We start from the raw sequence: 26,758 nt of genomic DNA on the forward strand, positions 1-26,758 counted from the left end.
TACTAATGTTCCCCATTCTGGTCCCTTCCTGTACTAATGTTCCCCATTCTGGTCCCTTTCTGTACTAATGTCCCCCATTCTGGTCCCTTCCTGTAGTAAAGAGGCCAGTATGTGGTCTATTTTTACAGGATGGAGTAAATTTCTACAGGAGGTCAGAGATCTAACCAACAGGCTGGTGGGGACCCCTATCCAAATTTTGCACCAGGATTCATAGCACTTTAGTTATGCGCTGGATATTCCCATCCGCTGACCTGACTGTTTTCAAAAAGATAGCTCTGGCAAGGGCACATCCCACTGAATGTCTGCCCTCCTGCCCTGTGGGACTAAAATCACTCAGACAACCCTGGGTGAGGGAACCACACATTGGTAAGACTTCATTGGTTACCAACAGACAATAACATATAGTACATTCTCAGCAAGAATACAAGATGGTACAAGTGACGGAGTCTCACCCTTCTGCTGGCCCACCAGGGTTTAGTGTCTTCATGACTTTGGAGCTTCCAGGGCCAACTATCTAAGCCAGCAGCACCCTGCTTTTGACAGGCACCCACTGAGAGGAGATAGCGTCAAGCTTAAGAAGCTGATCAAGCACAGCAAGATATGTAGCCAGGCGACCAAATTGTCCCATCCTGGGTTCTCCAAGAAAATTTGTGGGCTCAGCATTGAGCAGTGAGGCAGTTCTGTGATCCTCCAGCTGGAACCGTGAATCCTAGGCTGAAGGCCTGTAGAGTGATTGAATCTGGTGACAGGATCAAGACCATTTGTTAGGTTTGCCAGGCGAGCGAGGATTTAGTGGACCCACTGGGCTGCAACACAAGGAAAACCCAGAGGGGTTTGACTATGGGCCCGAACCTGGTTTTCAACAGAGCTCCTGATGGTGGAGGTGTTACGCTGCAGGTAGGATCCGGGTGGCACTTGGAAAGACTGGTGTTGCGTTGGCTGGCCCCAGGGGTATGGGAACAACAGTAGAGTTGCGGCAGCAGCTGGTGCAGAGGTTCCGTCTGGGATGGATGGATGGACGGGTTGATGGATGGATAGCAGCAGCTGGTGCAGAGGTTCCGTCTGGGATGGATGGATGGACGGGTTGATGGATGGATAGCAGCAGCTGGTGCAGAGGTTCCATCTGGGATGGATGGATGGATAGATGGACAGGTTGATGGATGGATAGAAGCAGCTGGTGCAGAGGTTCCATCTGGGATGGATGGATGGATGGACGGGTGGATGGATAGCAGCAGCTGGTGCAGAGGTTCTGTCTCAGATGGATGGACGGGTGGATGGATGGATAGCAGCAGCTGGAGCAGAGGTTCTGTCTGGTGTGGATGGATAGACAGGTGGAAGGATGGCAGCAGCTAGTGACAATACTTCGTGGCAACAGGTATCGTGGTAGGCGGATGATGTGGAGACAGCAGTAGCAGGTCGTGGAAGCAGCAGCGGCACTCTGCAATATAGACAGTTATAAACAGTATGTCTAACAGTACGGAAAAGCAACAGCAGCACAGTGTTAGGGGACCTGACAACTAGCAATGATTAAGCTCATTGCCCAGGCACCTAGCATAGGGTTAGGGTGCCTTAAGTACCTACAGCTTCCCAGCTGACCTGGGAAGCACTTTTGAGTTTAGGAGAGTGCTGCCCCTTTAAGAAAAGGGTGGTGACCGCGGGCACGCCCTACGGGCAGAGACTGGAGCTCTGCAAGGTGCACAGATGCTCAAAGAGGCTGAAATGACACGGGACCTGGACCCCCAGAGTAGGACACCCAGACAGGTGATAACACCGATGTGTTTGCCGGGGGAGGGGAGCAGCAGCATGCGAGGATGCTGGCCTGGGCATTACACCCTTTTTATACCCCCCAGTTCTCATTTCAGGGTATTGTGTCTTACAGGATTGGTGGGAGATGGCTGTTCTCTCATTGGTTGCTAGTTTAATCCAAATGTATAATTCTCCTCTAAATTATGTAATCAAAAGGTAATCCACATCTAGCAGGCAATCCATATTTAACAGACAATAGGGCTCCAATCAGTCTGACATGAAACAGTGGCTAAGGTCTCTATTTACCAAACAATAATTAAGAACAGTTCACCCCCCACACAAGTGGTGAGACGCTGACTCGTCACATCTGGCACAAGTCATTTCAGGAGAACTTGCAGCAGAATGCCTGTATCGGCCTGTAGCGCATCCCTCCGTCTTTCCACTTTTTGATCCTTAGAACTTTATAAGCCCCAACTGTCATCTCCGATCTCAATAATGTGAAAATCTGTATTCACTGAAAACTGATTTTCCCCATGAATTGGGAAGGAAAGATCTGTCCCGGAGGAGCAAGAAGCGCGTTTCACTGATCAGATACATTACAAAGTTTCTTATATTGATGTGAACTTTTAATTATGATATAAAAATTAAATCGATGTTTACTCTTTAGGTTCTTCAGGTTCTCCTCCTTTGTTAAGCGCCGCCTGCTCAAAGCACCCCATGATATATCATACCTGGGTAAAGAGGAGCCCAGCCCATGCACGTGCACATTTACTGGAACGTTTATGGGTCCTAATGTGTTTATGTATAAGCTGAGCATCTCTGGTTTGTGTATCGGCAATTGGAAGGGGGGGAAGCATGGAGGGATCTCTACTCCCACTGTTCCACAGGACTACAACATATTTTAAAGTACGCTGAACCCACTGGCGGACACGGACAGAAAAGGGCCCCTGTGCAAAAACAATATATGGGCCCTCTTCAGTCCAATAACTCATCAAAACTCACAATTCCACCTGTTTTGGAAGTAGAAATGGGCCCTCAACCTCTTGGGCCCCTGCGGCTGCACAGGTTGCACCAATGACATGTCCGCCCCCGCCTGAACCAATACGCTGATCAGGAAAGTGGATGATCCGATTGTTTCCCAGTTTGGTTACCTCTTCCACAAGGCTATGATATTGGCATTGTCCATATTACTACTTTGGATTAATTGAAGTGATAATTAAAGATTGTCCCATGCACTTCATTATGCAGTGTATATACAGTCTAATTATTGATTAAACACTGTTTTTGGGGGTTGGGAATGTGCTTTATTTACAGACTATGCAGAATTCCTGTTTCTTGGACTATTTTTGGTGGAGATGTCCTTCAAGATGTACGGGATGGGCCCTCGCCTCTACTTCCACTCATCATTTAATTGTTTCGACTGTGGGGTGAGAAACCTTTCTAAAACTTGTACCAAACAAAGACAAATACAGTATATAACAGTGATATTAAATATTGAAGGTTAGAGGCGGACACTTTACAGATTAAAAGACCCCCATGATTAAATTTGGAGACCCCGAGGCTCCATGTTTCTAAATGTTGTTTTGTTTTTTTTTTTACTTTGAGCAATCTTTTAACTTATGGAATCCCGCGACAATTCTGTAACTGATCACTGATATCCAGGACGCACAGCAATAAGTCTGATCTCTGTGCAGGGGAGCACCCCTAAAAGGGACCTGTCAGCTGCAATATACAGAGGCACGGGTGCATACTGCTAATCCCTGCCTGACTGTCCCTGTATACACTAGCATAGATAAAGAGTATTTCTACAGATCCTTTATGATATGCTAATGAGCGCAGGGACTAGTCACAAGGTCGTTAATTCCTGCACTCATTCTGCCCTCTTAGTATGGTAGCACGTATAGAGGGGCATACTAACACACTATTCAATGCCCAGCATCATCAGCGGTGACATATGTACCTGTGTCCACTGTCACCGCTGATCTGAATTCCCGGCACTTCTGGTCATGGCAGTATGAAGTTGGGTGTACGCGTCCCGGCTTCACAGAGGTCTAGTGCACATGACCGGAAGTGCCGGGACCTATGATCAGCAGTGACAGCAGACAGAGGTATGCATGTCACCGCTGGTGATGCTGCATTGCATAGCATGGTAGCATGCCTCTGTGGGTGTACTAACATGCTAAGAGTGCGGACTAGTCAGGGGAAATAACGCCCTTGGGACTAGTCCCTGCACTCATTAGCATATCATAAAGGATCTTTAGAAATCCTTTTTCTATAGATCTTTGTCTATGTTAGTGTATACAGGGACAGTTAGGCAGGGATTAGCAGTATACACCCAGAACTGCTCGTGGTCCAGGGTGCATATTGCACCTGACAGGGTCCCTTTAAGAAAAAAAATAGATTGTTGTTTTTTGGCCACCTAGATTTCCCTGAAAACAAAAATGAAATAAAAAGAAATCCTCAAAAAGCCATATGTACTCCAAAATAGTGAGAAAAAACATAACTCAATAAATGTGTAAGGAGATGGACATGTTAATGTGTATCATGTCATGCGTTCTAGTGTAGGTAATGTGTCATGTGAATTGTAGTATGTGTTATATTGTTAAATATGCTGTGCTAGACAACAGGGCAAGATAGGGTTAATGATTGGGACCAGCCCATAGTGGGAGGGGCTAGTGCACAGAGGACATTTTTCTGTGGAAACGTCAGACAGGGCTCAGCGTGTAGTAGAGACAGACCTAAGGTCTGGTTAGTCAATGAGGCCGCATGATGTGGGTTTCCCTAGAGAGAGAACCGAGACTGAGAAAGTGAGATTCCAAGCGAGAGACAGAGTTATCGGGTGGAGACAGGTCAGAAGATTGACTAAAGGACTTAGTGACCTAGTGGAGACGTGTCCCAAGAGAGGATGTCTAACAGAACGGCCCAGAGTTTACAACCCTCAGTGTTAATGGGTTAGGACTGACCAGAGCGTGAGAAGTGAGGGCCCTGTGTGGAAGGTCCCTAAGGGGTACTTTGCACGCTGCAACATCGCAAGCCGATTGTACAATGCCAAGCACGATAGTCCCCGCCCCCGTTGCAGGTGCGATATCTTGTGATAGCTGTCGTAGCAAACATTATCGCTACGCCAGCTTCACATGCACTCACCTGCCCTGCGACGTCGCTAAGGCCGGTGACCCGCCTCCTTCCTAAGGGGGCAGGTCGTGCGGCGTCATAGCGACGTCACACGGCAGGCGGCCAATAGAAGCGGCGGAGGGGCGGAGATGAGCGGGACGTAAACATCCCGCCCACCTCCTTCCTTCCGCATAGCCGGTGGAGGCAGGTAAGGAGATGTTCCTCGCTCCTGCGGCTTCATACACAGCGATGTGCGCTGCCGCAGGAACGAGGAACAACATCGTACCTCCTATTGGTGCGACATTATGGAAATGACTGACACTACACAGATCACCGATTTACGACGCTTTTGCAATCGTTTATCGGTGCATCTAGGCTTTACATGTTGCGACGTCGTTACCGGCGGCGGATGTGCGTCACTTTCGATTTGACCCCGATGATATCGCAGTAGCGATGTCGCAACGTGCAAAGTACCCCTAAGAGTTAGCAAGCAGCGAGCTAGGTCCGGCAGGTTATCCCTTTATGAAGGAGAAGACGTGGAACCACGGGAGGAGAGTATGGCTTACACGGGCTCTCCTGTGGTCCTAGGCTGGGTTGTGGTGGAGCAGATGGGACATGAGGAAGGCTGGAACGGAAGAAGTGACGAGAATGTGTCTCGCGAGGCTCCGTGCTAAAGAAACATCAGAGCAGACATCTTATATAAACCGCTGTTATAAAGTTACTGTTGAGTAAAACTTAAGCGGGCTTTACACGCTACGACATCGCTAATGCGGAGTCGTTGGGGTCACGGAATTTGTGACGCACATCCGGCCGCATTAGCGATGCCGTTGCGTGTGACATCGATAAGCGATTTTGCATCGTTGCAAAAACGTGCAAAATCGCTAATCGGCGACATGGGGGTCCATTCTCAAATCTCGTTACTGCAGCAGTAACGAGGTTGTTCCTCGTTCCTGCGGCAGCACACATCGCTGCGTGTGACACCGCAGGAACGAGGAAGCTCCCCTTACCTGCCTCCCGGCCGCTATGCGGAAGGAAGGAGGTGGGCGGGATGTTATGTCCCGCTCATCTCCGCCCCTCCGCTGCTATTTGGGCGGCGGTTCAGTGACGTTTCTGTGACGTCGCTGTGACGCCGCACGGACCGCCCCCTTAGAAAGGAGGCGGTTCGCCGGTCACAGCGACGTCGCTGGACAGGTAAGTATGTGTGACGGCTGTGGGCGATGTTGTGCGGCACGGGCAGCGATATGCCCGTGTCGTGCAACAGATGGGGGCGGGTACGCACACTAGCGATATCGGGACCGATATCGCAGTGTGTAAAGTAGCCTTTAGTGTGTAAAGAACCGATGGCTTCTCTCTCGTGAACCGGATGATACAAGATGTGCACCATAACTACTATTAAATCCAGTTTAATTCCATATCCGCAGCCAGCATTGCACTGACCCTATGCGGATGTGTTTGTCTTATGTAGGTCACAATAGGAAGTATATTTGAAGTCATTTGGGCCATATTTCGTCCCGGAACATCTTTTGGAATCAGTGTTTTGAGAGCGCTGCGACTTTTAAGGATCTTTAAAATTACCAAGTTAGTGCAATCAGTGTTTTATTTTTTATTTTCTATGTCTCATATAATATTTGACATTTTTGTTGGTGTATTTGATGTATTTGTGTTTCTCTCCAGATACTGGGCCTCTCTGAGGAACTTGGTGGTGTCTTTGATGAACTCCATGAAGTCCATCATTAGCCTGCTCTTCCTCCTCTTCCTTTTCGTTGTTGTGTTTGCTCTCCTGGGCATGCAGCTTTATGGCGGCAGGTAGGTTGTTTGCTGGGACATATCTGGCCTGATTTGTTTCAAAATTGATTTTTAAAAAAACTAAATCTCTTAGACCTTATGAGGCTGGTATACTTACTGATGAAAATCCATGTGATAATGGGTGTGTGTGCAAGCCCCCCTGCCTATTGTCAAAGGCTTATCTAATATAAGGATTATAGAGCACAGCCATTCCAATATGGATTTTCAGAGAAAGTACACCAGTGTCATCAGGACTGAGACATCTGTTTAATATTGCCTGCTGCAGTTTGTATTGTGAAATATCGGGACACATCCACTTTTTGTAGTCACTGTTCCTTCCTTTAGATATTTTGATATTTGATAGAAATTGTGATTAAGAGACAATTTGGAAGGTCCTTTATTTACAATTTATGTTATTTTACCCCTGAAAAATCACTTCAAGGTGCCACCAACTCCCTTCTGTCTTACCTGCTGCCCACTGCCTATTGTGCAGACACTGGCAAACTGCACACAGACATACGGAGAGGAGGGATTTCAGTTCATAGCAGGCAGGCGTCACGGCACGGACTAGGGGAAGGTCCGGTGTAGGGCAAAACACTCAACAATCAGGGGTTTCACCACGACAAACAAGGGGTACACTGGGGATACATTAACAACGAGGGGACACCTCCTCCACTTACCTGCCACTGTACCCTGCACTCCTAGCCAGCCCCTATAGAGGCTCCCCTACTGTCGCCAAGCAGAAACCTGTAGCACTGAGTGACCCTAAAATAGTCCTGGCTAGTGAGTGGACAAGTAAGTGACACTAGCCCCACTGCTGCTATAGAACAACACACCAGGGAAGGAAGACAGACAGGGGGAAACACAACAACAGACTGCTGCAGTCAACACCAAGACTGCAGCCACCACAGAAACGTGAAGAGAGGGTTTCAGCAGCTCCTTCCACCTCCAGGCCCAGCATCCAAATGGCAAAGAGAATAACCGGCCCCCTCTGCTGGAATCAGAGGGTATATAAAGAGACTGGGAGTGGTCCCAAACCGGAAACACCTGAGCTGGTAATGAGACTGCTTGCTGGCATAGAATACTGACATTAACCCTATGACTGCCAAAGGAAAGGAGACACGTTTAATATTGAGACCCAAGGATGGAAATGACTCCCAAGTCCTGAATCTGTCACTAGTTTCATATCGAGAGTGACAGCCATGACAGCAGGCTAATAGATAATGTCAGATGCAGTGCATCTATGGAAATGAGGAAAAGTAAGCCTCAGCACCTATAGTGCTGGCAGAATGCTGGTGAAGAAAACCCGTCCTTTCAAAAAGGCAGTTTTAACTTGTGGGTGGGGAAGAGAACATTAGAACAAGCTTTGCGACGTGTTTTTTGAACGCCTCAATTAAAATAAACTTTTCTAAGATGTGGTGATTGCTGCCTGAAGACTTTAGCTAACCTTTCCTTTTAAGATATACAGTAATGACATAAACCTGCTCGAGGTCTTGTAAGTTGTCTGAAAGGGTTAAAAGCACACCATTATTAGGTAGAAAAACGTCAAGATGGCAGTAACAATGCAGCGCAGACCCTGGCATGGGTCACTATGTCACGCTGATTGAGACCCGCGCCAATTATACTGATGAATAACTGTAATATTGATCCCAGCCATTACAGCGAATGCTAGGATAGTGTAAACACGGCTCACAAAAGGGATGACAGAGCGCCGTAATATGAGGAGGCAGGAAAATAACAGGTTAAATACAGAGGGAAAGGGAAATGTGTAGAAACTGAGACCGGCATCGGGCTCTATGGCACAAGGCTTGGTAGCGAGCCATCCAGAATTCGGGCTTCACTACAATAAAAGAACCATTTTTCTAATAAAATAAAAGCAAAATGCCAGAGCAATTTCCATTTGCAGCTCAAATGTCTGAAAAACAAATGTATCCCAGATCTGGGAGGAGCAGAGTAATGTTACATGCCGCTAATAGGTGCCGGTATGAGGAGCGCTAGCATCCATTATGGGATATCTGGAGCCGCGGGTGCATCATTGCCATCCAGACTCTGTATGTAACCTCAGCTATACAGGATCTCAGAAAAATGGCTGCTTTATTCTAAAAACAGAGTCTCAGCCATTCGCAGGTTGTGTGCTATTGTAGCTCAGCACTATGCTCTCTATGGAGCTGAGCTACCATACACAAGCCATGGACAGGAGCACTGTTACTGTTATGCTTCTATAGTTCTGTACGACCCCTATAACTGAATGGCCGCCTTCTCAACTTTAAACTGACTGATCTGAGACGTTATTGAACTGTTCCCAGCGCTGTCTCCCCTGGCCCCAGATTTCAGTGAGATTGGCCAACCATCTAATGTGGGGGTCTTGTCGTGCGGTGACTAACAGTGTTTTAGCAGATACCAGGAAAACCCCCAGCAGGTTCCACAACACTCAGGGTACACAGGGGCCATGATACAATGGAGGGCCCTAGGGAGAGAGGAGTGGGGTCACCACCTGCACTCACCTGCGGCTGTACCCTGCACTCCCTGATGTCGCTATATGGGTTGTTTCACCCCATTGCTAAACATATTCCTAAGCCCTCGCTTGCTCTAAACTCACCCTGAGTAGTGAGCAGGAGGTGTCATCACTAGCGCTCACCTGCAGCTGTACCCTGCACTCGCTGATGTCCCTATATGGGTTCTTTCACCCCGTCGCCACCATGTTCCTAAGCCCTCGATTACCCTAAATTCACCCTGACTAGTGAGCAGGTTGGGTCATCACTTGCACTCCCCTTCGGCTGTACCCTGTACTCACTGATGTTCCTATATGGGTTCTTTCACCTCATCGCCCAACACGTTCCCAAGCCCTCACTTCCCTAAACTCACCCTGACTAGTGAGCAGGCCGACAAGATCACTAGTCTTGTCTCTACAATACAGAAACACAAGGATAGGAAAACAGACAGGGGAAATAGACATGTAAAGGAAAAACACTCCAAGCAGCTTCAATGCAGTTAACACCACAGCTGCATACGATACAAAAATCTTCTTTCAGAGCAGACTCCTTCCAAAGTCGACCACATAGAAATGAGGATTCAGTTTCCATCACCAGCATTAGTCGATCAGACACATGACTTTAAATCGTGAAGGGGAGTGATATCAAAGAGGTGCACCTGGTATTAAAAGCTACATCCAGCAGCCAGGCAAGAGTGCTTAACCCGCCCAGCAATACTAGCGAGAAGATGTCATTCAGGTATCAGTGGATCTGCAAGCAATAAGGCATTGTTACCGTCTGCTTCCAGACTCGCCCAAAGTCTCCCCCGGGCGGGGCCCACTCATGACAGGTCTCCAACTGTCCCCATGTAGAATTTCTCAAGAAGAAAAGGATCCAACCTGTTGAATTTCAATGGCGGACCCTTTGGTTTGGTGGAGAGATAGGCTGCTACCAGTAGAGTTCTGCACTGGTTCTCTACAGGAATAAATAAGAAAGAAAGAAATATCTGTCAGCCGAAAGATTGCTCAACCAACAGCGATCAAATGTCTACGGGGTCTTTGGTCCTTGAGTTGTCTTCTCCTGTGGAGTTGTTAAACGTTTCAATTCAGGATTTTGCTAGCTCGTAACGATGAAGTATTGAATCTGCATTGTGAAATATTGGAGTCCTTAATAACATTTGGAGGGATAGGCCATGTTCACACGTTCAGTATTTGGTGCGGTTTTTTTATACCTCTGCATTTGTAGTCAAAACCAGGAGTGGAGCAATCAGAGGAAAAGTATAATAAAAACATGAGCACCACTGCTGTATTTATCACCCACACCTGGTTTTTGTTTACAAATACTGATGTAAAATATTAACCAAATACTGAATGTGTGCATGCGGCCTAAGAGTGAGCACCTGTGTAAAGGCTGGACGTCTCAATGTGACACCTGTGTAAAGGCTGGACATCTCAATGTGACACCTGTGTAAAGGCTGGACGTCTCAATGTGACACCTGTGTAAAGGCTGGACGTCTCAATGTGACACCTGTGTAAAGGCTGGATGTCTCAATGTGACACCTCTGTAAAGGCTGGACTGTTGTGAATGTCAGTTATCCTTTTAGCTGCTGTGAGGTTCCTTCTTGTGGCCAGGAATGGTTTGGACAGAGACCAGGTGTTTTGAGCAATGGGCGTTTCCATTGCTAACTCTCTGCTTATTTAAACCCTGGTCTGATACCAGGCTATGCCGGATGTCAGTTGTTCTTTGTTCACCAGCCTGCTTCATCCTGCTCCAGACCACGTCTACCCCAGATATGTGCTTTGCTCTTTATTTGTTGTTTGGTTCTTTTTGTTCTTATCTGAGTTTGTCATTTGCTGTGGTTGTTTTCAGTTTATTTGCATGCAGGAATCTTCCCTCTCAGTTGCTTAGATGGGAAGCTCCCTGCAGTTCTGTGTGGAATATTGCTCCTATAAGTCCATGTGTTTGTTGCTTCTTGAATTTGTATGATTCCTGCTTCCTGTTCATTGGTATGACCAGAGCGCCTGGTATAGGACGGAGTTCAGATCTAGTGATCTGAGGGCTTTTTTGTACTATCAGGTATTTGGATTTTTGTAGGGTTTTTCTCTGGCCACCATCAGTCCCTTTCCTATCCTGTCCTATTTAGTCAGTAGGGCCTCACCTTTTGCTAATCCTATCATCTATCTTTGTATTGTGTTTTCCTATATCACCGCAGTCTTTGAATGTGGGGGGCTTGCTATTCTTTATCTATTTTCTGAAGCAGAGAAATAGATAGATAGAAATAGATAGAAAAACTATCCTTTCCTTCCTTTAGGATAGTTAGTTCTCCGGCTGGGTTCGCGGTGCACAGGATGTTCGTTCACCCCTCGGCTACTTCTAGTGTTGATGGTTAGTAAGGGGATGGCGGCCAGATTAGTTGCCAATGCTCTTGTCACCTTTTACCAATGATTTATGGTGGTCTTCAATGGTTCCGGATCATAACACTTCATCCGGCCAACAAATTTAAAGGGTACACTTAAAAAGGAAAAAAAAAAAGTCTGCTGAGAAATTTTTTATTTTTTTTTGGTATTTTTCCTCTTCTTCTTTGGGTTCCGTGGAAGATTTCTTTTGTCTAGCATGGATGAATTGGGTGAGCGTGTTGCTCATCTTGATGCTAAGGTTCGTTGTATAGAGTCTTATCTTGCACAGATTCCCCCTTGCAGAGCCTAAGATTCCCGTTCCTGAATTTTGTTCGGGAGATAGGTCAAGATTTTTGAGCTTCAGGAATAATTGTAAATTATTTTTTGACCTGCGCCCTAAGTCCTCAGGGAATCCCGTACAGCAGGTTAAGATTGTCATCTCCTTGCTGCGTGGTGACCCTCAGGACTGGGCCTTCTCTTTAGCATCTGATCATCCGATTCTCAATGATGTGGACTCCTTTTTTCAGGCCTTGGGTTTATTATATGACGAACCCAATATTGTGGACCAAGCAGAAAGGGTCTTGTTGTCCTTAACTCAGGGTTTGGATTCAGTAGAAACTTTTTGTCAGAAATTTTGAAAGTGGGCGGTCCTTACCAAATGGAATGATGATGCGCTTGCGGCTCTTTTTCGCAAGGGTATTGCGGATGCTGTGAAGGATGTAATGGTAGGATTTCCCGTCCCTTCTGGTCTTGATGCCTCTATGACCTTGGCCATTCAGATTGATAGGCGGTTACGTGAGCGCAGGAAGATACCTGCTGGTTTTGTGCCTGTGGAACAGCCTTTGGAGCCTATGGAGTGTGATAGGGTCCTTTCTAATGCTAGTCGGCAGGGGTTCAGACGGAAGAATAGACTGTGCTTCTATTGTGGAGACGCTTCTCATAACATCTCTGTCTGCCCTAAACGTGAAAGGAGATTGGCTAGTTCTGTTACTGTGGGTTCTTTGCAACCAACGTTTCTTTTGTCTGTCCCATTGATTTGCTCATTGTCTTCCTTTTCTGCATTTGCCTTTGTGGACTCAGGGGCAGCGCTCAATTTGATGGATTTTGGGTTTGCTAGGGATTGTGGTTTCCCCATGGTTCCTTTGCAAACTCCTATTCCTTTAAGGGGCATTGATGCTACCCCTTTGGCAGAACATAAACCCCAATTTTGGACCCAGGTGCCTATGAGAGTTGCACCAGCGCATCAGGAAACTTGTACATTTTTAGTATTGCATAATCTACAGGATACCTTGGTACTGGGATTTCCGTGGTTGCAGACCCATAATCCGGTTCTTGACTGGAGATCCTTGTCGGTAGTTAGTTGGGGTTGTCAAGGTTTCCATCAGGACCTTTCCGTGTCGTCCACGTCTGCTCAGGCAGTTGATGTTCCAGCTTTCTTGTCTGATTTCCGTGATGTATTTAATGACCAGGAATCTGATTCTCTGCCCCCACACCAGGACTGTGACTGTGCCATTGAGTTGGTGCCCGGTTGTAAATTTCCCAAGGGGCGTAATTTCAACTTGTCTGTGCCCGAACATGATGCCATGCGGTCATACATCAGGGAATCATTGGAGAAGGGGCACATTCGACCCTCATCTTCTCCTTTGGGTGCTGGCTTTTTCTTTGTTGCTAAGAAAGATGGTTCGTTGAGGCCTTGTATTGATTACCGTCTTCTTAATAAAATTACGGTCAAATATCAGTACCCTTTGCCTCTGATGTCTGATCTGTTCTCGAGAGTGCAGAGTGCCAAATGGTTTACGAAACTGGATCTCAAGGGTGCGTATAATCTCATCCGTATTAAGGAGGGTGATGAATGGAAGACGGCTTTAATACTCCTGAGGGGCATTTTGAGTACCTAGTGATGCCTTTTGGGCTCACTAATGCCCCCTCCATCTTCCAGGCCTTCATGAATGATATTTTTCGGGACCTTATTGGTAAATTGGATGACATCTTGATTTTTTCTGATGATTGGGACTCTCATGTGGGGCAAGTACGGGAGGTTTTTCAGATACTTAAGGATAATGCACTGTTTGTTAAGGGGTCAAAGTGCCTCTTTGGGGTGCAAAGGATTTCCTTTTTGGGCTTCATCTTGTCTCCCTCCGCTATCGATATGGACCCAGTTAAGGTTCAGGCTATTTACGACTGGGTGCAACCAACTTCTCTAAAATCCCTGCAGCGGTTTTTGGGGTTTGCTAATTTTTACCGTAAATTTATTGCCAATTTTTCTGCCATTGTCAAACCTCTGACAGATTTGACCAAGAAGGGAGCTGATGCGGAGCATTGGACCCCAGAGGCTATTGTGGCCTTCCAGGAGCTTAAAAGGCGATTCACTTCTGCCCCAATTCTGCAGCAACCTGATGTGTCTCGCCTATTTCAAGTTGAGATCGATGCCTCAGAGATCGGTGCAGGTGCTGTTCTGTCTCAACAAGACGCTACTTCGGGTAAACTTAAGCCCTGTGCCTTCTTCTCTCGGAAATTTGCTCCTTCTGAACGGAATTATGATGTGGGGAACCGGGAATTATTGGCTATGAACTGGGCATTTGAAGAGTGGAGGCATTGGTTGGAGGGGGCTAGGCATCAAGTGGTGGTGCTTACGGACCACAAGAATCTTACCTATCTGGAATCTGCCAAGAGGTTGAATCCTCGGCAGGCCAGGTGGGCTTTGTTTTTTACCCGGTTTAATTTTGTGGTCTCTTTTTTGCCAGGCACCAAGAATGTTAAGGCCGATGCCCTTTCCAGGAGTTTCTGCGCTGACTCTTTTGGAGGTTGTCGAGCCGTCTACTATCCTGAATGATGGTATAGTTTTCTCGGCCATTTCGCCTGATCTGCGGTTGGCACTGGCGGAATTTCAGGGGGATAAACCTGAGAGATGTCCTACAGGGAAACTGTTTGTCCCGGACCAATGGAGAGACCGAGTTGTCTCTGAGGTTCATTGTTCTGTTTTGGCGGGTCATCCTGGCATTTTTGGTACTTGGGATCTTGTGAGCCGCTCTTTTTGGTGGCCTTCCCTGTTCCGGGATGTCCGTAGTTTTGTGCAGTCGTGTGGAGTTTGTTCTAGGTCCAAGCCCTGTTGTTCATGTTCTAGTGGGCTATTATTTCCTTTGCCGGTACCTAAGAGACCTTGGACGCACATCTCTATGGATTTTATTTCAGAGCTTCCCGTCTCTCAGAACATGACTGTGATTTGGGTGATTTGTGACAGATTCTCCAAGATTATCCACTTGGTTCCCCTATCTAAGTTGCCGTCTTCATCAGAGTTGGTGCCTTTGTTTTTCCAACATGTTGTTCGTTTGCATGGTATTCCCGAAAACATTGTTTCTGACAGAGGGGTGCAGTTTGTATCCAGATTTTGGAGGATTTTTTGTTCCAAATTGGGTGTTCAGTTGTCTTTCATCCTCAGAACAATGGTCAGACTGAAAGGGCAAACCAGACCCTGGAGACCTATTTATGGTGTTTTGTTTCTGCGGATCAGGATGACTGGGTTTCGTTTTTGCCTTTGGCTGAATTTGCCCTTAACAATAGGGCTAGCTCTACCACATTGGTTTCCCTCTTTTTCTGCAATTTTGGGTATCACCCCAGGTTCCTCTCGGGGCAGCTTGAGGCGTCTGACTGTCCGGGGGTGGATTCGGTGGTCGACAGAATGCAGCAGATTTGGGGGCAGGTAGTGGATAAATTGTTTCAATCCCAAGAATCTGCCCAGAAGTTTGCCAACCGACGTTGGACTGTTGGTCCCCGGTTTAAAGTGGGGGACATGGTGTGGTTGTCCTCTAAAAATATTCCTATGAGAGTTCTGTCTCCTAAATTTAAGCCCAGATTTATTGGACCTTATAAGATTTCGGAGATTATCAACCTTGTATCTTTCCGTTTGACTCTGCCTGTGTCATTTAAGATTCACAATGTCTTCCATAAGTCCTTGTTGATGAGACATGTGGAGCCGGCAGTTTCTGCAGCAGCGCCTCATTACCCTGTCTTGGTACAAGGGGATCTGGAGTATGAGGTTGAAAAAATTCTGGATTCCCATCGCAGTAGGCGACAGCTTTAATACCTTGTGAAATGGAAGGGTTATGGGCAGGAGGATAACTCTTGGGTTGTGGCTTCTGACATTCATGCGGACAGGTTGGTTCGCGCCTTCCATCATGCTCATCCTGAGCAACCCGGTGGCGTTGGTGAGGGTTCGGTGACCCCTCCTCAAGGGGGGAGTACTGTTGTGAATGTCAGTTATCCTTTGGCTGCTGTGAGGCTCCCTCTTGTGGCCAGGAATGGTTTGCACATAGACCAGGTGTGTTGAGCAATGGGCATTTCCATTGCTAACTCTCTGCCTATTTAAACCCTGGTCTGCTAGCAGGCTATGCCGGATGTCATTTGTTCTTTGTTCACCAGCCTGCTTCATCCTGCTCCAGATCACATCTACCTCAGATAAGTGCTTTGCTCTTTATTTTTTGTTTGGTTCTTTTGCTCTTATCTGAGTTTGTCATTTGCTGTGGTTGTTTTCAGTTTATTTGCATGCAGGGATCTTCCCTATCAGTTGCTTAGCTGGGAAGCTCCCTGCAGCTATGTTTGGAGTATTGCTCCTATTAGTCCATGTGTTTGTTGCTTCTTGAATTTGTAATAATTCCTGCTTTCTGTTCATTGGTATGACAAGAGCGCCTGGTATAGGACGGAGTTCAGATCTAGTGATCTGAGGGCCTTTTGTACTATCAGGTTTTTGGATTTTTGCAGGGTTTTTCTCTGGCCACCATCAGTCCTTTTCCCATCCTGTCCTATTTAGTCAGTAGAGCCTCACCTTTTGCTAATCCTATCATCTATCTGTGTATTTTGTTTTCTTATATCACCGCAGTCTTTGAATGTGGGGGGCTTGCTATTCTTTATCTATTTTCTGAGGCAGAGAGTTATTCATCTTTCCTACCTTTAGGATAGCTAGTTCTCCGGCTGGGTTCGTGGTGCACAGGATGTTAGTTCACCCTTCGGCTACTTTTAGTGTTGATGGTTAGTAAGGGGATGGCGGCCAGATTAGTTGCCAATGCTCTTGTCCCCTTGTCACCTTTTACCAATGATTTATGGTGGTCTTCCATGGTTCCGGATCATAACACTGGACATCTCAATGTGACACCTGTGTAAAGGCTGGATGTCTCAATGTGACACCTGTGTAAAGGCTGGACGTCTCAGTCTGACACCTGTGTAAAGTCTGGACGTCTCAATATGACACGTGTGTAAACGCTGAATGTCTCAATGTGACACCTGTGCAAAGGCTGGACATCTCAATATGACACCTGTGCAAAGGCTGGATGTCTCAATGTGACACCTGTGCAAAGGCTGGATGTCTCAATGTGACACCTGTGTAAAGGCTGGATGTCTCAATGTGACACCTGTGTAAAGGCTGGACGTCTCAATGTGACACCTGTGTAAAGGCTGGATGTCTCAATGTGACACCTGTGTAAAGGCTGGATGTCTCAATGTGACACCTGTGTAAAGGCTGGACGTCTCAATGTGACACCTGTGTAAAGACTGGACGTCTCAATGTGACACCTGTGTAAAGGCTGGATGTCTCAATGTGACACCTGTGTAAAGGCTGGATGTCTCAATGTGACACCTGTGTAAAGGCTGGACGTCTCAATGTGACACCTGTGTAAAGGCTGGATGTCTCAATGTGACACCTGTGTAAAGGCTGGACGTCTCAATGTGACACCTGTGTAAAGGCTGGACAATCTCATCCGGTGGTAAATTTTGTCCATTGTTCTGCCGAGTGCCCATAACAGTGCCGTCCACAGTGCCCATATTCTTGGCACCCGTCTACACCGCTTCACACCATTATGGATTTCACAAACATCCAAACAATCGCAAGGATGCAGGAGCATTCTCCGAGCGGTGGAAATGCCTGGAACACCGGTCCCCGTCCCCCGGAGTTTATTTTTTGTAGGCTTTAGCCTTTAGAGGTTACTCTCCTATTACACAAGTCCAGTATGCTGTATACCGTGGACCCCTCTGAGTGAGGTCTCCTCATTGTGGCGGGGGGGTTCACACAGTTTGATCGAACCTAAAATTGTAAAGTATTTTAAACATAACAGTGCGGATACATTTTGTATTAGTTTTTATTTACAGCATAATGCATGTCTCGCTGTGCGTGTTAGTCAGTGTCGGTGCACCACGTGCACGTGTGTGATGTCTGTAGCTTCTGCTTTGTTCTCTGTCTTCTCGCTCAGTGTCATGTTGCTGGGGCCTCGAACAGTAAAGCTAATTATAATAATGAGATCTTACGTCTCGCCAGGTGCGGCTGCATTTCGGTGATTCTTGCGTTGCGCTCCCAGCACATTTGCACCTTCGCTCGTGCTCCACTTCATTAGCAAGTGCTGAGAAATGTCACCGGTCCTGGGGGAAATCGACAGAACAGCTGCGAGATGTTTATGTCATGGTCTTATTTCAGTTATTAAAAATGTTTTTGCGCTTTCAAGAAAGTAAAGTGTGGTACACCGCGTAAGATAAGAAGCAATGGAGGCACTCACCGTCCCTGGGGCCAGCAGTGGCCTTCTGCTCTTGGCGTTTTGGCTGCAGCAGCATTGTTACGTTGACCACACCCATCACCACTGCAGCCAATCACTGAGCTCAACATCCCGTGCCATCGGTGATTAGCTACAGTGGTGGAAAGCACTGTCGACATGATGTCACCATTGCAGCCAATCACTGAGCTCACTGTCTCGTGCCATCGATGATTAGCTACAGCAGTGGAGCTCACTGTTGACATAACATCACCACTGCAGCCAATCTTATCTCAGCATCTCATGCTGTTGGTGATTAGCTACAGTGGTGAAGCGCACTGTCGACATGACTTCACCACTCTAACCAATCACTGAGCTCAACATCTCATGCTATTGGTGATTAGCTACAACAGTGAAACACACTGTATACATGACTTCACCACTGCAGCTAATCACTGAGCTGAACGTCTTCTCGTGCCGTCAGTGATTAGCTACAGTGGTGGAAAGAACTGTCGAAATGTCATCACCACTGTAACCAATCACTGAGCTCACTGTCTCATGCCATCGATGATTAGCTACAGCAGTGAAGTGCGCTGTCGACGTGACGGCACCACTACAGCCAATCACTGAACTTAACATCCGGTGCCGTTGGTATTTAGCTACAGTATTTAGCTAACAGTGGAAAGCACTGTCAACATGATGTCACCACTGCTGCAAATCACTGAACTCAACATCCTGTACTGTCAGTAATTATCTACAATGTTGAAATGCACTGTCGACATGACGTCACCATTGTTACCAATCACTGAGCTCACTGTCTCGTGCCATCGATGATTAGCTACAGCGGTGAAGTGCGCTGTCAACGTTACGGCACCACTGCAGCCAATTGCTGAGCTCAACGTCCAATGCCGTTGGTAATTAGCTACAGCGGTGGAGCTCACTGTTGACATAACATCACCACTGCAACCAATCACTGAGCTCCGTGTCTCATGCTGTCTGTAATTAGTTAAGTTGTGAAACGCGCTGTCGACATGATGGCACCACTGCAGCCGATCACTGAGCTCAGCGTCTCGTGACATTGGTAATTAGCTGCAGAGATGAAACGCATTATCAACAAATGACACTACTGTAGTCACTGAGCTCCGTGTCTCATGCTGTCTGTAATTAGTTAAGTTGTGAAACGCGCTGTCGACATGATGGCACCACTGCAGCCGATCACTGAGCTCAGCGTCTCGTGACATTGGTAATTAGTTGCAGAGATGAAACGCATTATCAACAAATGACACTACTGTAGTCACTGAGCTCAGCGTCTCGTGCTGTTGGTGGTTAGTTACGGCTGTGAAACGCGCTGTCGATGTGACGTCACCGCTGCGGCCGATCACTGAGCTCAGCGTCGCGTGCTGTTGGTGGTTAGTTACGGCTTTGAAACGCGCTGTCGATGTGACGTCACCGCTGCGGCCGATCACTGAGCTCAGCGTCTTGTGCTGTTGGTGGTTAGTTACGGCTGTGAAACGCGCTGTCGATGTGACGTCACCGCTGCGGCCGATCACTGAGAATAGTGCAGAGACAGTATTTGGAGGAGCTAGACACAGTGAATAATGCTTTCTACCAATAATGTGATATAAAATTATAGATTTTGTCTTTTATTTGCAGATTTAATTTTAATGATGGCACCCCTTCTGCTAATTTTGATACATTTCCTGCAGCCATCATGACCGTCTTTCAGGTAAGGTTATGCCCTCGCTCATACCCATGGATTCATGAAATGCTTGGCTGATAAATCTGTATTTCTCAATAATACACAATGTCTTCATCCGCGAGAAAACCTACGCTCCTCACTGCTTTGTCCTTCAGATTTTAACTGGAGAAGACTGGAACGAGGTGATGTACAATGGGATCCGCTCCCAGGGGGGAGTCCGCTCTGGCATGTGGTCGTCCATTTATTTCATCGTACTCACGCTATTTGGCAACTGTATCCTAATTATTACTTTTGTCTTTTTTCTAAATATTTTCTACACGGGCCATGACAGTATGTACAGAGTAAAATATAATGTAGAGCTTCAAAAGAATCTCACACAAACAGATAGTCATACATATCAGATTAATGTTGGCAAACAACAATTCCGAATAGCGGCCTCCTGGTGGGCACTCATGGGGCATTATTACTTTTTAAGTAGGCACTTGGTACATTGTTACTTTATAAGAGGACCCTTGAGAAACTATAACTTTTAAATGGGCTCACAAAGGTGCTCAGGCCTATACACCTAGCTACATACGCACAGGTGTATCTAGGTTTTTTAGCAATCCTCATACTGTGTCTGCATAGAGTCCCCCACCTTGCTCCCCATACTGTGTCCACATCTATCCTGTCCCCTCACTCCCCCTCACTCCCCATACTGTGTCTTCAAATTTACCCCCTTACTTCCTATATTGTCCTCAAATTTCTCCTCCCTCGCTCCCCATACTGTATACGCGCTCATCCCTCCCTCACTATCCATACTGTGTCCGCACTCATCCTGCCTCTCACGCCCCATACTGTGTCCTCAAACGTATCCGTTCGCTCCCTGTACTGTCCCCAAATGTTTCCACCCTTCGCTTCCCATACTGTGTCCTCAAATTTCCCCCCTCGCTGTCCGTATACATTTTCCTCACCCTCTTTTCCTATATTGTGCTTCTTCCCTCTTTCCCTAATTACAATGACTCTTCTGTGTCTTCAGCTCGGGTACAGCACTTACCACACACATTTTCTGCCTCCTTTGTGGTGTCAAGAAGTGAGATCAGCAGTGTGATCAGATGTTCACGCTGCTGACGTCCCCCTTATCCGGAAGTGCTGGTGGTCAGGGCTTCAATTGCAGTTGCGCCTAAAAGACACAAGTACAATTGGTCACTGGGAGCTGGCGTGCTGCGCCTTCTCTGAGCCGTCTGTCAGCTTGACAGCTGGCTCAGGGAACGGCTGACACCCACTGTGGGGGATGGCAAAATGCAGCTGCCGGGGAGACACCCCCCGAACTCTGCACAAGGCAGTCCAACGGCACCCCCTGACTGGCGCCTCCTGGGCAAATATGACTCCCCCCCCCTCTCCCCAGATCCGCTGCTAACATAGGGGACAGCAATAATTTCTTCACATAGAATCTGACTTGTAAAAATTCTAGCGGAGTTGAAAATGGCTATGAAGCGAAGAAAGTTTGGTGACTGTTGTCTTAAAGTATAAACTAAAAGAATTCTTTTTCTTGTCTTTTATTTGATGGTGTAGAATTCTCTTACAGTCTCAAGGCAAACCTAATATTGTCCTCTGGGGACAGAATTAATGCATTTTTTGTTCCTCTTGGGTACTAGTTTTAAAGTAAGTGTAAGCAATGCAGATTGGAAGATCTGCTCTGCTGAGGAGGTTGACTCATTATGAAACAGCTCCTTAAAGACAATTTGTCAGCAGATTTTTGCTACCTCATCTGAAAGTATCATAATGTAGAGACAGAGACCCTGATTCCAGCGATGTATCACTTAGTTTACTGGATGTGGCAGTTGTGATACAATCAGAGGTTGTAGACAAGCTCAGAAAGTTAACCCCGCACACACCTCAGTGAGCTGCTAATTAGTGTGTTTGAACCAGGTCTCACACGGGACCTAGTTTTGGCAGTGATAATCTCCTACTGATAAAACACTTATTGTATGTCACGATAGTAATAGAGTGACTGGGAATCGGGACTCCTAAACTGACCCTCAGGTTTTAGGAGCCTTTAACTGTCCCTCATCCCAGAGGTACGCCTGATGGTTGCAAGGTCTGGACCCCCAGCGCAACCCTAAGTCCTGAGAAGCCCTGGTCTTATACCCCCTCAACCCCACCCTGTGACATGGCCGGGATTGGAGTGATAAATCCCCACACAAATAGAAAGACAGGGAGGACCTAAAACTCACGCTCACAGCAGTCAATCATAGAGGTAAAGAAAATATGTGCACAGGAGAAAATAAAGAAAAGGAAGGAAATAAACAACAACAAGGGTATTTCTACTACACACCACGATAGCATACAACAGTGGCCCAGCAGCTGAATCACCATGCACCAAGACCGGTATCACTTTCACTATATTTGGCATGGTGGAGCAGAATTCCACCATCTTTTAAAGAATGGAGGTGGCTGTGATAGGTCTTCAGTAACCTGTGACCCCAGCAGCAACTCACAGGCCAGCAGGAATTAACTCCTGCCAGACCGATCATCAGTGAGCACAAAACTGCTCTGACTAAGCAACACAAAAGCACCAGGTGTCAAACTCTGCAGTGTGAACAGAGTCTGAAGTCGCCATGACACCTGGTGCGTATAGAGCAGCACGCCGCATGGAATTGTATTGAAACAACAGCACACAGCCTAATAAGTGACACATCCCTGAAATCAGTGTCTCAGCCCCTACCTCATGCTGCCCTCAAATTACATAGCAAAATCCTGCTGACAGATTCCCTTTAAATGTGTTGTCCACTTTCTTTGCAACATTACCGGTTATAAAATACCTGTAAATCACGTGTCACATTCATTTTGACTTTCTAAAATGACAAACGAGCTCACATGCATATTCATTATTTTATTCTTCTGTGCTTTCCTTTAATTATCACCATCAGTAAATAATTTATAAACACTTTTTCTCCAAGCTTTTTCACATATTTCAGCACATGTGAAAGTGAAAATTGTGTGAACTGAGAAAACGAAGCAAAGTTCTGGAATAAAGAGATCAAAGTCTTAATTCAAGGCGTTTACAAGGCGGATGCATCGCTGCTGCTGAGCGCCAGCGTCCGATCCCTGCAGAACAGCTCATGTATAAATGTGTTGTCTTATGATTATATTTGTATTTTCATTCCCATTTATAGAATCTGATCCTTAACTTTGCCAGACACACTTCTTAATGTATTTCTTGCCATTGCCGTGGATAATTTGGCCAATGCACAGGAGCTGACCAAGGTAAGAGGCCTTCGCTCGTCAGAGACTAGAAGCTTCTGTGTTCACCGGATTCCCAGCGAGCACGGGAATGTAGAACTTACTGATAGAAGCCTGAGGTCTCCAGCCCCATATCCTCTTCAGGAGGTTGTCCTCCCCTTGAGACTTTTTTTTTTACTTAAAAAAGAACCTATCACCAGATTTGTCCCCTATAAGCTGCAGCCACCACCAGTGATCCCCTATATACGGCATTCCAGAATACTGTATATAAGAGCCCGGGCCGCTGTGTAGAGCATAAATATCACCTTTATAATACTCACCTAAGGGGCAGTCCGGTCTGATGGGTGTCGCTGCTCTCCGGACTGATGGGTGTCGCTGCTCTCCGGTCCAGTGGGTGTTGCTGCTCTCCGGTCTGATGGGTGTCGCTGCTCTCCGGTCTGATGGGTGTCGCTGCTCTCCGGTCCAGTGGGTGTCGCTGCTCTCCAGTCTGATGGGTGTCGCTGCTCTCCGGTCCGATGGGTGTCACTGCTCTCCTGTCTGATGGGTGTCGCTGCTCTCCGGTCTGATGGGTGTCGCTGCTCTCCGGTCCGATGGGTGTCGCTGCTCTCCGGTCCGATGAGTGTCGCTGCTCTCCAGTCTGCTGGGTGTCGCTGCTCTCCGGTCCGATGGGTGTCGCTGCTCTCCGGTCTGATGGGTGTCGCTGCTCTCCGGTCTGATGGGTGTCGCTGCTCTCCGGTCCGATGGGTGTCGCTGCTCTCCAGTCTGATGGGTGTCGCTGCTCTCCGGTCTGATGGGTGTCGCTGCTCTCCGGTCGAATGGGTGTCGCTGCTCTCCGGTCCGATGGGTGTCGCTGCTCTCCGGTCCGATGGGTGTCGCTGCTCTCCAGTCCGATGGGTGTCGCTGCTCTGCGGTCCGATGGGTGTCGCTGCTCTCCGGTCTGATGGGTGTCACTGCTCTCCGGTCCGATGGGTGTCGCTGCTCTCCGGTCCGATGGGTGTCGCTGCTCTCCGGTCCGATGGGTGTCGCTGCTCTCCGGTCTGATGGGTGTCGCTGCTCTGCGGTCCGATGGGTGTCGCTGCTCTCCGGTCTGATGGGTGTCGCTGCTCTCCGGTCTGATGGGTGTCGCTGCTCTCCGGTCCGATGGGTGTCGCTGCTCTGCGGTCCGATGGGTGTCGCTGCTCTCCGGTTTGATGGGTGTCGCTGCTCTCCGGTCTGATGGGTGTCGCTGCTCTCCAGCTTATAGGGGACAAATCTGGTGACCGGTTCCATTTAAATGCATGTAATTGAAGCTAAAGACTTCTTTTTTTTACAATTGGGTCTCTTTAAAAAAAATGGCTCCCTTTTTGTATTTACAGGGTCTTTCTTTTCCATCACATTCCACTCATATGTGCTCTGTGGTTATAAATAAGTTAAAAGTCTCCCAAATACAGATGAAAGTTGCAAGCTCCCTGTCGGACCATCCGAATAAGCTCACTGGTGGATTTTCAGTTGAATCATTGTGCAGCCAGCAGTAGACAATGGCAGGCACAATGAGTTTAGCATGGCCGTCGACTGTTCGCAGATATTCTGTAGTTTGCAGCAGCAGACAGCGCAACAAACAGGCTGTAGAAGGCAAATTACCGGGAATCTGTCACCAGATTATTGCTCCCCCATCTGAGAGCAGCATAATGTGGAGACAGAGACCCTGATTCCTGCGACGTGTCACATGCTGGGCTGCTTGCTGTCATTTTGATAAAATCATTATTTTATTTGCTGCAGATCTTTGAATGCTGAGCTCTGTAACCACACCCACATCACTGATTCGCAGCTTTATGTGAAAACTATGCATAGGCAGAAAGTTGCCAATCAGTGTTGGCTAGATGTATTCCGAGCTCATGAATATACTTGACTATTTGTCAGGGCCGGCGTCAACACGCGGCACACCCGGGCAAATGCCGGGGCCCCGGAGAGCCAGGGGGCCCACTCGGCCTCGTCAGTTCTGCTGCCCCTTGGCCGTGGGCCCACTCGCTGTCAGTTCTGCTGCCCCCGGGCCGAGTTCCAGGGACCGCTGTACATGGCAGTAATCTGCAGCGCCGTCCCTTTAAGGCGCGCAGACCTCCTGTTTTGAACTTCATCTGTGGGCGGAGCTACCACCTGGTATCCTGCTCAGTCCCACAGATGAAGGAGCCAGGAGGCGCTTTGCCAGCCAGCGGCCCCCAGCACAGCGCTTCTCTCCGGTGCTGTGTGACTGTGGGCTCCCTCTCCTCCGTGACCTGAGCGGTATGTGCCCTCCCCACCCCTCGATTTATGGGCCCCTATGAGCTGTATGAGCTTCTCTCCCCCCCCCCGAGATGTATGCCCTGGCCCCGCAGAGCCGCGTGTGTGGGCCCCGCAGAGCCGCGTGTGTCTGTCTGTAGCAGAGCCGCGTGTGTCTGCCTGTGGCCTGAAACACACATCCGTTAAACACGTGCGTGTTTGTCCCGTTTCCGTATGTACCGGAGACACGGACAAACATGCACCAATGTTAATCTATCATTGAGGTCACACGTGCGTGATTCCATAAGGTCCGTGTGTCCATGTCCGTGATCCGTATGTGTTTCCGATTTGCACGGAAACATGTCCATTTTCAGCACGGAACACGCACACACGGACCCCATGAAAGTCAGTGGGTATGTGCGCACAAAAACGTGACACAGATGCATCTCTGTATGCTCCGTGTACGTTTTGTGCTTTTTTGTAGCGATGTCGGTCATTCTTTCTTTTCCTGTGTATGTCAGTCAATCTTTGTGTTTGTGTGTATGCAGCAGAGCTGTGTGTGTCTGTGTGTATCCAGCAGAGCTGTGTGTGTGTCTGTGTGTATGCAGCAGAGGTGTGTATGTCTGTCTGTATGTATGCAGCAGAGCTGTGTGTGTCTGTCTGTATGTATGCAGCAGAGCTGTGTGTGTCTGTCTGTATGTATGCAGCAGAGCTTTGTGTCTGTCTGTATGTATGCAGCAGAGCTGTGTGTGTCTGTCTGTATGTATGCAGCAGAGCTGTGTGTGTGTCTGTATGTATGCAGCAGAGCTGTGTGTCTGTATGTATGCAGCAGAACTGTGTGTATGTCTTTGTGTATGCAGCAGAGTTGTGTGTGTCTGTGTGTATGCAGCAGAGCTGTGTGTGTCTGTGTGTATGCAGCAGAACTGTTTGTGTATGTATGCAGCAGAGCTGTGTGTTTTGTATGTATGCAGCAGAGCTGTGTGTGTGTGTGTGTGTGTCTATGTAAGATGTGTATCTATGTATGTATGTATTTTTGTGAGTTTGTCTATAAATATGTATATGTTCGTGTACGTATGTGTGTGTCTGTGTGTGGATGGGGCCCACTTGGACTCTTCCGCCCGGGGCTCACAAAAACCTGGAGCCGGCCCTGCTATTTGCTAGCAGGTTTATTAGTCCTCATGCTGATAAAGCAGTGTTTTTTTTTATCAAAAGTACAGCAACCAGCCCAGAAAGTGACACATCACTGAAATCAAGATCTCTGTCTCAACACTTTGCTGCTCTCAAATTAGGTTGCAATAACCTGGTGGCAATACACCCAATTGAAAAAATATATATGTTTGGCCCCAAAAACATGCATTTAAGTAAAAATAAATGTACCTAAAAGTGGACAACCCCTTAAAGGGAACCTGTCACTACTTTGACCTTTCTACACTATTAATATGGGCATACAGGTTACAGAATGCTGAATAATATGCCACTTGTATGTGTCATATTATTTGCCTTGTTGTGGATAAATCATCTTTTATCACTTTATATAAATGAGCTCTTCCAGGCTATGGGGCGGATGCTACCTGGAAG

General features: G+C 47.4%; 1 protein-coding gene across 5 annotated transcripts in view; it reads left to right on the top strand.

Annotated features, from left to right (window-relative positions):
• The window catches only part of CACNA1E (calcium voltage-gated channel subunit alpha1 E), a 964,825-nt gene that overhangs the window by 812,997 nt on the left and 125,070 nt on the right, over positions 1 to 26,758 (top strand). For all 5 annotated transcript variants that reach the window (XM_075320594.1, XM_075320596.1, XM_075320595.1 and 2 more), the window contains 6 exons: positions 3,061 to 3,173; positions 6,323 to 6,435; positions 6,532 to 6,663; positions 19,675 to 19,747; positions 19,876 to 19,993; positions 22,902 to 22,969. In XM_075320594.1, coding sequence (XP_075176709.1) covers positions 3,061 to 3,173; positions 6,323 to 6,435; positions 6,532 to 6,663; positions 19,675 to 19,747; positions 19,876 to 19,993; positions 22,902 to 22,969 — 617 coding nt within the window. The remainder of the gene's footprint in view (positions 1 to 3,060; positions 3,174 to 6,322; positions 6,436 to 6,531; positions 6,664 to 19,674; positions 19,748 to 19,875; positions 19,994 to 22,901; positions 22,970 to 26,758) is intronic.

The sequence above is a fragment of the Anomaloglossus baeobatrachus genome, chromosome 8 (assembly GCF_048569485.1).
Source record: "Anomaloglossus baeobatrachus isolate aAnoBae1 chromosome 8, aAnoBae1.hap1, whole genome shotgun sequence".
NCBI lineage: Eukaryota > Metazoa > Chordata > Amphibia > Anura > Aromobatidae > Anomaloglossus > Anomaloglossus baeobatrachus.